The 11,689-nt window shown below is 55.7% G+C and overlaps 1 protein-coding gene across 1 annotated transcript in view; it reads right to left on the minus strand.

Annotated features, from left to right (window-relative positions):
• Nucleotides 1–4,093: 4,093 nt before the first annotated feature.
• Nucleotides 4,094–11,689, minus strand: part of KNDC1 (kinase non-catalytic C-lobe domain containing 1) — a 63,212-nt gene continuing 55,616 nt past the window's right edge. The window contains 6 exon segments of the mRNA XM_073884666.1: nucleotides 4,094–5,101; nucleotides 5,104–5,401; nucleotides 5,549–5,663; nucleotides 6,909–7,066; nucleotides 7,826–7,885; nucleotides 7,969–8,091. Of these exon segments, the coding sequence (XP_073740767.1) occupies nucleotides 4,881–5,101; nucleotides 5,104–5,401; nucleotides 5,549–5,663; nucleotides 6,909–7,066; nucleotides 7,826–7,885; nucleotides 7,969–8,091 (975 nt within the window). The 3' untranslated portion in view covers nucleotides 4,094–4,880.

Raw genomic sequence — 11,689 nt, forward strand, 5'->3', positions numbered from 1 at the left:
CCCCCCCCTGCGGCGGTGCTGGTGTGCGCGCGGGAGGTTCGGTCGCTGCTGCGCGCAGCCCGCTGAGGGTAGGACATGCTGAGTTACGGCCAGTGTTCAGAATTGGTGTCATAATTCACACACGCTTCACAGAAAACACTGCTTTATTCTGATAAAGAGTACCTACAGCTTACGTCATGACTAAGAGAATATTGAGCAGTACTCCCTGCGATTAGGAATTAGGGTGGTGCCCAGCATCACTGATCCTATCGAACGTTATTCTAGAAGTCTAGCCAGAGCAATAAGACAAGAAAAAGGAGTAAGGTTTATAAAGATGGGAAAGGAAGAAGTAAAAGCATCATTATTTGCAGGTGATATGATTGTAAACATGGGAAATACAAAATATTCTGCAAGCACATTATTAGAATTAATAAGTAAATTTAGCGAGGTCACTGAATATAGGAATAAACAAAAATCAATTGTATTTCTGTATACTAGGTCTAGTAGTTTTTACAACTTTTTAGTTTGGGACAATTTTAGGTTTACAGCCAGGTGGCAGAGAAGGTGCTGGTGTCCCTGTGTGTCCCTTTAGTTGAGCATCTCATGGGACCGTGGCACCTTTGTCAAAGCTGAGAAATTCCTGTTGGCACACCACCACTGGCTGAGCCACAGAGTGTAATAGGGTTTTTCCAGGTTTCCCCAGGTTTTGCACCGATGTGCAAAACCCCCCGGGGGTTTCTGCCCCGGGACCCGGTCCAGGGTACTGCTCTGCGTTTGGTCGTCCTGTGCCTCCTTTGTCCCGTCTGGACCCTGGCAGTTTCTCACTCTTGTTCTTGGCGCTTTGAGGAGACTGTTGGGTGTTTTGTGGGTGTCCCTCTACTTGGGTTTGTCAGGTGCCTTCTCATGATTACCCTGGTTATGGGTTTTTGGGAAGAAGGTCTAGGAGTTCAAGCAGTGCCCGCCATCTCTCCACTTGCCCTCCCTGCCCTGCAGCCGGGGCCAGTCAGTGGGTGCACCCCACCCTTCGGGGGGGCACCTGCATGTGTTGTTTGGGATTCTCCTGTAATTCTTCCTGTTCAGTGGCCTCGTGGGTGTTCTGTTCCCAGGGTGCAGTCCCACGCTGTCGTGTTTAGGGGCTCAGGTCGCCCCAGCTCTTTCTCCTTTCCCTCTTGTCCTGTGTCCTTTCAACATGCCCCACCCCCACAGGTCTTTGCTTTGTGGCACTACCAGATACTTCTGCTTTGTACTTTCTCCACTCCAGCCCTAGAATCAGCCATTCTGCCATTTCTCCAAAAATCTCTGGTCCCTTTTTTGGGAGAACGGTATCTGCAACCCAATATCTGGATACGGGGTGTGCCTGATGCTACTGGGGTGTCACTGTTTCCAGGCCACTGGTTCTCGGGTAATAGTTTGCCCCCCCCGGGCATATTGAGTGATGTCTGGAGACACTGGTTGTCACAACTTGGGGGTGCTGCTGGCATCGGGGGGTAGAGAACGGAGGTGCTGGGAGCTGCCCCTGCAGTGCCCAGGGCCGCCCACAGAGATGGTCCGATGAGAGCTAAGCCCCACGCGGCCCTGCGGAGGGTGTGCTAGGAAGCGCATGTGTATACCAACCCACATGTCCACACACACCTAGCTTCCCCACCAGCTTTTCGGCAGCTTTGTTCTCTGACAAACAGGAGGCTGGCAACCTTATCTATGACGTACTTATTGATGAGCCCTTGTGTGTAAGGAAAGTAGCTTTAGGATTGCTCATCTGGACTCTGGTGAGAAGTCTGTCCCCTGACTGGAGTGCAGTCCTTATGTGGTCTTGGGCCTCGCCCTTTCCCTTCAAACCAACTGTTTCCCATGGTGAAGTAGGTCAGCCCCCTAAAGCGGTGGGAGGTGGGTGAAGAGACAGGGCAGCCCCTCCCACAGCGTGCCCCCGAGACCCCCCCTCACCTGTAGAGCAGGCTTTAAACAGCAATAGCGGCCATAGGAAGCGACCCCAAACTGCCCCTGTCTGCAGGGCCATTGTGGTGGGGGGCCAGCTGACGGGGTCCCCTTTCACAGGCCAGAAGCCCCTCTCAGAGCAGGGAGTGCATCCGCCCCACAGCACGCAACGAACGGACGGACCACTGAGTTGTTTAGCACAGTATAACCCAGCACTCTGAGTGGCGGCCAGGGCTGACGCTGTTTGGTTATGCTGGTGATTCTGTGGTCAGACCTGGCACCAGGGTGCAGGTGGGTTGCTGGGCACTCCCTCCTGACTGGACACCACTTCCCAGGCCAGGGCCTGGCTGCCCGGGGCTCCGCAGGCCTTCTCCAGAAGGCGGCTCATGGGCCGGCTGGCCAGACATCTCTCTCTCTCCATCTCTATTCAGCCCACTAGGGCTACCTTGGGCTTGTGCCAGCATGGTGGTCTTGGGGGTAGTCAAACATCGCACATAGTGAGGGCTTTCCCCAGAGCCTCAGTACACTGAGCCAGCCTCCATCTGGCGCAGGAAGGGACTGCACAGGGTGGGTGGGGGGAACCTGGGAAACAAGGCTCCTTGTGGGGCCTAAGGGGCTGTCAATTCACCTAAAGAAAAACCCATTGATTTGATTAGACCAGTGAAGTGGAGGGAGACCCTGGTCTTATGGCCTTTCTCAGGAAGGAAGAGACACCAGGGTTTAGTGATTTTAAGGTGGGTAAGGACAGAAATCACCCACCCACCCACAACGGGGACACCAGAACCACCTAACGGTGGCTGCTACTGTCCAGTGACTTTCCTCTTCTGGGACTCTCCTGCCACGCAGAGGGCTTCATCATTCATTACAGGGATGTTCCCAGATGATTCTGCCACAGAAAACATCAACCATTTATGTCCCCAAATTCTCTGAACCCCTGGCCTTCCACCTCTCCTTTTGCAGTGCCCACCAATCCTAAGCTCTTCTATCAGGACCCTTCGCAGTGGGTGCCTCAAGGAACACCCTTGCCTTGCCCTGGGGAGGGAGGGGCTGGCTGTCCTGCCCTGAGGCTCTGGGTGAGGTTGGTGGCCTGCTGTGGCGTGGGGCCTGCCACGGGGGACCCTGCTGAGGCTGGGCAGAGTCTGTGGCAGAGTAGCTTTGGGGCTGCGGTGCGGTGGGGCCTTGGTGGCTCAGCGGTTTTGGGTGGTTTGCAGGTAGATGTTTCCTGCAGCAGAAGGAGTCTGCTTGCTCACAGGCCCGGGGGTTCCGGGGTTCAGTTCTGGTGGGCCCTGAATTAAGCGAATCGGCAGATCTGTCCCTTGTCCATGCCGCCCAAGGACACGGCTGTGGCTAGGACTTCTTGTCCCTTGTGCCCTCAGGAGCACCCCTGGAGTTGTCTCTGGCCACGAGGGGAGCCCACCCTGACCCCCCAAAGCAAGTGTCACTTTGGAGACAAACAAAATAAGGCCTATGGAAGCCGTCGTGGTAGAAATGATTTTATTTAGAAATCTGTGCCAGTGACATTCGGGCGACATGCAGACAGTCGTGCTTAAGCTGAAAGCCCAGTCACTTTCCCGTGAACAAATCGTTAGGACTGGAATGTGTATTTGCGCCAGACACTAACTCAGTTTCAGGCTCTGTGACACTACCTTTGTTAAATTCAGAATCCGGGAATGTAGGTGTTTAGTAGAACATAATCCTCATACAAAAGCCACCCCCCCGCCCCCGCATCTGCATGGTGGGAGGCACTGAGTCCCTCTTCTGTTCTGGATGTCTTGGATGAGTTTATGTGGGAAACACATCTTGACATTACAGACTCAGCATTCTATCACAAGTAACGGTTTTCCCAGAAATACCACTAGCTGGTTGTTCTAAAGAATCACTGATTCTGAAACAAGAGAACCACCTCCGGTCTCCCAGCGATTTGCAGCGTAAGAACGTTGGTGCCCAGGATGGTGCCAGGGGTCTGAGCTCCCTGTCGTGAGGGATGCGACTGCACCTTCCTGGTCCCAGTACATCTGGCCGAGTGTGTCTTCCACCTGCTGAGCAAAGGCCCAACACCGGCCGTTTGGAAACAGAGCCCCGGGGAAGAGCTTGGAACCATCCAGGCAGCACACGTCATCTCCTCCACTGCTCGGACAAAGCACTAGTGAAGGCAAGCGGCAGGAGCCTGGGCATAGGTGTGCGCAGCGCATGCATGGCTGTTGAGGCAGATGGGGCGCAGGCCCCAGGCCTGAGGCCCCCAGGCCCCCAGGTGGGACTGGGGGATGCTCTCAGGGCCCCTGAGGCCTTGAACCTGCTCTGGAGCTGCTGTTTGTGACCTGTGTGCTTTGCTAGGAAGCAGAGCCTTGCAGGCCTCACCGGGAGCTGTTCTAAGTGGTGGGGGTTGGCAACGGTGGAGGGCACACGGGGCCACGGGCACTGGGGGCTGCCAGTGTGGAGCTGTGAGGTGCTCACCAGCAGCAGGAAGCTGGGCCGGGACAGAGACCCCATCAGGCCTGCTGGGGCAAGGGCTACAAAACTCAGGCACCCCCACATGGGCTGGAATGGGGGTGAGCTGAGCTGGGCCCCTAGAGGGGGGTCTGGAAGGAGGGGTCAAGGGAGTGTGGCGGGGAGGTTTGGGGGTGTGAGGAGAGGTCTGAGGAGTGTGGGGGGAGGTTTGGGGGTGTCTGAGTGGAAGCGGGGAGGTCTGGGCATGGGAGTGTGGACCCAGGTTGGGGCTTGGGCCACTGGGAAGCCTCAGGGCCCCAGTGGAAGGTTTTGGAAACCCCTGGAACCTGTGATTGGCATAGGGGTCAGAGGTCATTTTGGTCCTTGGTTGCTGGGCAGACATAAGCCAGACTCATGAAAACACTGCTCTGAGTCAGGGTGGGTGGGTGTGGGGTTTTGGGGGGCGGGATCCCTGGGCACTTGGGGGAGAGCGGTGTATCTCTAAGAAGTATAAATGGGTATGTGGCTCCTGGGGAGGTTACTTATTCTATTTCTGTTTTAATCTTTAAATATAGTTTTACACTAACAGAAACACCCCGACCTCCACTGAAACCTGTCCTCTCGGGCTTAGCCAGGCCCTGAGCCTCCCCCTCCTGGTGCCCCCCGGCCAGGTACCCCGCCGCCCGGGCTGAGCCCCGTGCCCCACACTGTGCTGTTGGGCTCCCTAGTCTACAGCGGCAGGTGTGTGCTGGGACCGTCTGGGCCGGGGCAGCAAGCGGTGCCTCCTTTCTACCTGGGTCTTTGGAATCCCCACCACACCCACTGTCCCCGTCACTGAAACGTGGCCTTCATTCTCCGTAACTTGTCCTGGATCTTCCGGGAGTGCTTTTCGCTGCTGATCTGGTGGAAGGAGGCCCTGTTGTCTGCCGCTAAAATGGAAATGTCGGCCCCGCTGAAGCGTGCGATTCTTTGCTTGAGGTAGGACTGCAGCTTGGGGTCGGGCGCGAACGTGTAGGGGTTCTCCTGGAACGCACGCACCTGGCTCACCACCTTGGCTATGTTTCTGTGGGGGGCGTGGAGATGTGGACTGTTAGTCTGCACGAGCCTGTGCTTGCGAATTCCCAGCGCATCCTGGGAAGTGTCTAACCCAAACCTCTCCCAGTACAAACTCTGGGGTACCTCATTTCAGTACCCAGGCCTGTCTGCTCACCCGCGCTCCCATCCACCCCTCTGCTCGTGCCTCTGTCTGTTGGTCCATCCAGCCACTCTTCAGTCCATAAACATGTGCTGAAGATCTGTGTTGGGCCTGGTTGGTGCTAAGGGTTCTGACATGAATACACCCCAGTGTCAGCCCCTGCGCGCCCATGGAGGAGGTAGAGGAGATAGATGCAGGGTCACTTAAGGGTGTACTCAGGGGTCACTGGGCACATGTTTCTCCCCAGCTCTGTGTTCAGGGACATCATGATCACGGCTCAAGAGCCACCATCACGAAAGTATTTACACCCTGGGCATTGGCCAGTGCTCGCACCGGGACTCACTTCCCAGGAAAGCGGGAAGTTGGTGACCACACACCCCTGGGTGTCATCCAAGAAAGCGGGGACCACGAAGCAGAAGTCGGTAATTCTGCCTGAGGGAGGCTGTGGACTTCACATTCTCATCCTGATTGTGGATGAAGAGACAGCACCTCCAGAATGAAGGACTGCACTTTGGTGATTAAAAGACAAACACGCGGGGGCGCCCGGGTGGCTCAGTCGGTTACGCGCCCGACTCCTGATTGGGGCTCAGGTCATGATCTCCAGGTCCTGAGGTCGAGCGCCACGTGGGGGCTCTGTGCTGGGCATGGAGTCTGCTTGGGATTCTCTCTCCCTCTGCCCCCCCCCCCCCCCGCCCATCTCTCTCCCTCAAATAAAGACAAACATGCATATATATCCAGACCTAAAACAGAGTGAAGAAGAGTCATCATTAGGCCTCTGCCCACGCTCCTTCGGGATTGTGGCCTCTCCTCTTGTTAGTTTCCATTTTGCTGACACGGACCAGTGTGCCTCTTAAATAACTTTTTAAGTTGGTGACCAAAAGGAGGCTGGAACCACTGGGCTGCAGGTCCCCTGGGCTGTGCCAGCTGAGATCTGCCCTTGACCCTAAGGGGTGTGCAGCTGGACCGTGGCCTGGCCAGCCTCACCCGTCTGTACATGTGGGTGATGCAGAGAGGTGGAAGGGGAACAGGTGGGTCCAAGGCTGTGGGGGTGCAGGCCTCTGGAGAAGGGCTGGCCCAGGCCTGTGAGATATGGGGGGGCATCTCCGATGAGGCCTGGAGCCCCCAGTGGAGGAGGGCTGGAGGGAGCTTGTGGCTTCCGAGGCAGAGATGAGCATGGCCCTCTTTGTCGGGGGGCACCAAGGTGGTTTTCACAAGCAGCCCCCAGTCTGCACCTCCCAGGTGTGCTGGGCCCGCAGGGGTGCTGGGCAGGGGAACCGTGGCACCACCGGAGCAGGCTGAAGACTGGCCGCGGGTGCTGTGCAGACAGTGTGAGGGCGAGGGGCCCATGGGGTCGTTGGGAGCATAGCCCCCTCACCTGAGCTTGCTCCACCTGTGGGCCCCATTGGTCATGGTGAAGCCGCCTGTCTCCAGCTGCTGGATGTGCATGGCCAGGAGGCGGGCTGAGGGCAGCGTGGGCTGGGCCCGGAAGCGCCGTCCTTCCATCAGACACAGGCTGTCACTCTTCAGGAAGACCTGAGGACCCAGCCAGGGGTGTGGGGAGGGAGGGACGGATGAGGTGTCAGCCCAGGGCACTCGGCTCCCCCAGTCTGGGTTGGAGCTAGTACTCCCCCTGCAAGGGGCTGCACAGCAGTGATTTACATCTGATCCTTACTGTGCCTTGGATGATTGGATCGGGGTCAAAAGTCTGGATGTCTGAAGCCCGCAGACACCAGGGGAACGCGGACATCCCTTGGAAAGCTACACACTTCCTGGCACCAGAAATGGCAAACTTGTATCCTAACTGACTCTCTCTGGGCTCCAGAAAATAGCCGGGTGACCCAGCTGCCCCAAGGGGGCCAAGACCCAGGCTGCCTGGCTTCAGGGACCTGTTTCTGGTGTCCACTGAGGACACATGCCAGCCCTCCCACCCCATGGAGAGCTGTTTGGGGCCTTGGCTGCAGTCTGCTCCTAGGGCCTCCTCCGGGGAAATGCCCAGCCTTCCAGTGTTTGCTCATTTGTGACCTCAGGAGGCTGCAAGGAGGCGAGCAGGTCAGCTAAGCTCAGTTTGGTCCTCTGGGCACCTGTACCCTGTGCACTGGCCCCACAGTCTGTGCCCTGTGGGGAGATGGGCAAGACTGGGCCAGCTCTGGGTGGGGGTGTGGGTGGCTGTGTGGTCTGGGGGCCGTGATGCAGGCTCTGCCTGGTGAGCCCCCCAGAGATATGCAGAGCATGTCCGCAGGGAACGCCCCAGGTGGACACAAGCTGCCAGAAGCTCATGCACAGCACCAGTACCTCCACGGCTTTCAGCTCTTCCATGACCTCCGCTATCTTCGCGGGTAAAATTCTCCAGGCCTGAAATTAAAGCACAGGTGAGCCCCCTGCGGCCACAGTGCCCACATGCCCGCCGTGGCCAGTGGCTCTCCAGGGTGACTCACAGGGGACTGCCTCACGGCCAGGTGCTCCAGGCCTCCCAGAATCTGCATGGCTGTCGCGAAGTTCCTCTGCTCATAGGAAGATTTTGCAATCAGCAAAAATTTGGACAGCAAATTCACCTGCAACTGAAACCAGAGAAGGACATACTCAGGGTCCTCTGATTTAAGACAAGCTGGTAGAGAGCCTCTGGGGACCCGTCAGAGTAACCCAGAGCCAGGCACACGGGGCGGTGAGGGCCCCACCACCTGTGTGGGAAGCAGGTGGTGAGTGGGCTTAGGTCTGGGGGGCGGTGGCCGTGATGAGGCAGGAGGACAGGCATGACTTGAAAACACAAAACAGAAAGGCAAGTGCCCCATAAGCGTAAAGATGTGAAAAGAAGTCAACCTCACTCTTCAAAAGCAAAGTCACTCCCAAGACAAACCTGTGCTCTAGGAGCAGGACAAATGGGGGAGGCGGCACAGCTTCAGGACCGGAAGGGCACCCGGCTGGGGGAGAGGGAGCCGATGCCCCTAGTGACCATCGGGAAACAAACAGGCAGCTTCTCATTTTCTGCCTGGCGGAGTCTACTGCTCCCCAGTTTTCAGAGCCTGACGGGTGGGGATGGGGTGGGTCTGGTTCCACGGGTCAGCAGATTTGACGGGAACACCCCACAGGGTTCTCATTCCTGGCGGGGCACACCCTTTCAGAGCTGCCTCACCCTATGAACTGTCACCCGGGCCGGGGGCCACCCTTCAGGTGGAGACAGTGCCTGTGGGTCCCAACCACGTGCCTCTGCACTGGGCTTGACCTTGTCTGCGCAGATTCCGATGCTCTCAAGGGTCACACGGACGGAAGCTCATTCACCCTGGTGGCCTCCCATTGTCCAGCTGCGTGCCTCTTAGAGGATCTTGAAAAACATTTGCTCGCTTATACTTTTTAAGTCGACATCCCAATTTTTTCTTCATATATTTAAACAGATGCAAAATATGTACTTTCCAGCACTTTCAGATAAAACTGTTCCATCATGTTTTTTTTTTTTTTTTTTAAATGTTTGTGGTAAAAAACGCGTAATGTAAAATCTACTCTTGAACCATTTTTAATATAGCTCAGTAGTGTTAACTACACTCTCCTGCTTGTGTCACAGCTTAGAACTCTGTTTTGTGAAACTGAAACTGCAAGCATCAAACCCCTGCTCCCCATCCCTCGCCCCCCAGCCCCCGGCGCCCAGCCTTCTACTTCCTGGCTGTGTGATTTCAACCACTCCAGGGACCTCCTGGAGTGGAATCAAGCAGTATTTGTCTTTCTGTGACTGGCTTACTTCCCTGAGCGTAAAGTCCTTTGGGTTCATCCACGCTGTAGCCTGTATCAGGACTTCATTCCTTTTTAAGGCTGAATGAGATCCCCCAGTACAGACAAACCCCATTTGGTTTATCCATTTCTCTGTGGTGGACATTTGGGTTGCTTCTTTCTTCTAGCTGCTCTATCACTTGAAAGACTATCTGATTAAACCGAAATCCAGTTTTGCCTTCAAATCCACCATTATTCATCTAAAAAAAAAGTCAGCAAGCTTTTCCTTAAGGTGACAAGCTTCACACCGTTTCTTTTTCTTCTTCACCTGTTTTTCCATTCTGTGCCCCCAAGGGTGTCATCTCCATGGACTGCACGGTTACCACCAAGGACATTTAATGACTGCCCGTTGTATTCTCTGGCTCAAAATTTGAATTTTAGCCATTTTCTTGACAACAGCATACAAAAATGAAAGTCTTCTGGATTGTTCTGACATTACAGTAAGTAACACACAATATGTGAACAACATATCAGAATGTGACAAACACCTTTGTCCAAGGTCCACGTGCAGTTTCATTAGAAACCCGGCTCCCACTCTTTCTCCCGTTGGTTCCTACATGTGGGTGTGTTGCTCATTTGAATAATTCTGTCCTTTGCTTACAGGGATGCGGGAGCCCTTTCACGACAATGGAAGGAGTTCTGCCCCGGTGACACCATGAGTCCTTCCAAGCTGGGTGCCAACAACTGGGTGTGCATCTGTTGATCTGTTCCACTGTGCTGACCACGCAGGCCTGTAAATGTGTCATGCCTCTCTGTGTTGACCTGCTGGGCAGGGAACATGCAGACTCAGGACACAGAGCCCATCTTCTCTCTTGGGCTGGGAAGGGGCCTGCCCTCTCTCTTTTTGGGGGCTCTGATGTAGGAATACTCCTGGGAAGCTGAGGTCCATGAAGTGACTGTTGACTGTCCTTGGTCAATTCTCATTGGAAGTCCTTGTGAAGCCCAACCACACAAGCCCCTGTTTGAAGACCCTGATTTAGGGAAGCCACATCTCGATGTCACTCGTGATATCTGTAATGTTGTGGATTAGAACAAAGTGGGTAAAGCCCAGGGTCCCTGTTCCCACATCCTGGCAGAAATGAGGATGGGTCAGTCTGTTGGCTAACAAATCCCTAAAGCTTGAAAATTCTCCCCCAAGGGGGAAAAAGTAGAAAACTCTGCATATATTAATGGGCCTTGGGTTGCCCTGTGGGTTTGGGGTGAGCGGAAACATGGGGGAACATTAGAAAGACAAATTGCAGAGGCTGTTAATGCAGGAATAGACTTATCTTCACTTTGCTGTCTGATGAGGAGGTGGTGGCCTCTGCGGCCTCTGGGGCAGCTAGGGCAGAACAATGGTGCCCTCCCACCCCTGAGCGCCCCCTGTGATGCTCTGCCCAGGGGCAGCAGCAGAGGGGATCACGCTTGAGGAGACCTGTTATTTGGGCCAGAGTTTGCTTTAAGGGAGCTGCCGCCTGTGGAGTGGTGGGTGTCTCCCCACGGGAAGGGGCTGTGTTACACAGGAGGAGCCCTCGTGGTCCCAACTGTCATTCCTCTGTGTGCCAGGGTGGCCTCTTCATGTGGGCAGGACTCCAGTGATGCTCCCTCCCACTGCTTGCCTCAGGTAGCAAGAAACTGGAGGCCTTGGCAATAGGGTGTTGACTGGGTGGAGGTGCAGGTGCACAAGGGGCTGGGGGGCTCTGTCCTCCCTCAACCCTCCTGAGTGGGTGGGAACCTGGAAGGAGGCGCTGGCTTTGAGGCGGGTGACTGTCCTTGGCCTGCCCAGTACCCTGCCTGAAGCAGGTGAGTGAGTTCAGGCTGAGATACCCACAGTCCAGGCCAAGAGAGGCCCGAGAACAGCAAGAGCTTGACCTTGACTGGACCGCTGACCCGTGTTTCATTTATTCCACAGACCGGCTGAGAACACACACTGCACTCCTGCAGGGGATGTGACAGTGACGGGGAATGTGACTAAGTTGGTTCCCACTCTCAGAGAGTTCAGGTTAGTGGGACACTTGGGAGTCACAATTCCCAGCCCCGGGACCTGGCTCAGGCAGGAGTGTGGAGGGAGCCCCCTAGGGGTGCACTCTGAGCCCTGAGTGTGAGCGTGAGAGTGTGTGAGGGGCTGCGAGTGAGCAGGATGGTGCGAGTGCGGGAGAGGGCATGTGTGTGACAGGGAGTGTGTGTCAGGAGGGTATGGGTGTGGGAATGTGTGAGAGGGAGCACGTGTGTGAGTGTGAGGGAGTGTGTGAGTGTGAGGGGGATGTGTGTGAGAGGGAGTGTGAGTGTGAGGGGTATGTGTGTGAGAGGGAGTGTGAGGGTGAGGAAGTGTGTGGGTGTGAGAGGGAGCACGTGTGTGAGTGTGAGGGGTATGTGTGTGAGAGGGAGTGTGTGTCAGGAGGGTATGGGTGTGGGAAT

Source organism: Callorhinus ursinus, unplaced genomic scaffold (assembly GCF_003265705.2).
Source record: "Callorhinus ursinus isolate GAN/ISIS: 27379988/994484 unplaced genomic scaffold, GSC_fseal_2.0 scaffold58, whole genome shotgun sequence".
Taxonomy (NCBI): Eukaryota; Metazoa; Chordata; class Mammalia; order Carnivora; family Otariidae; genus Callorhinus; species Callorhinus ursinus.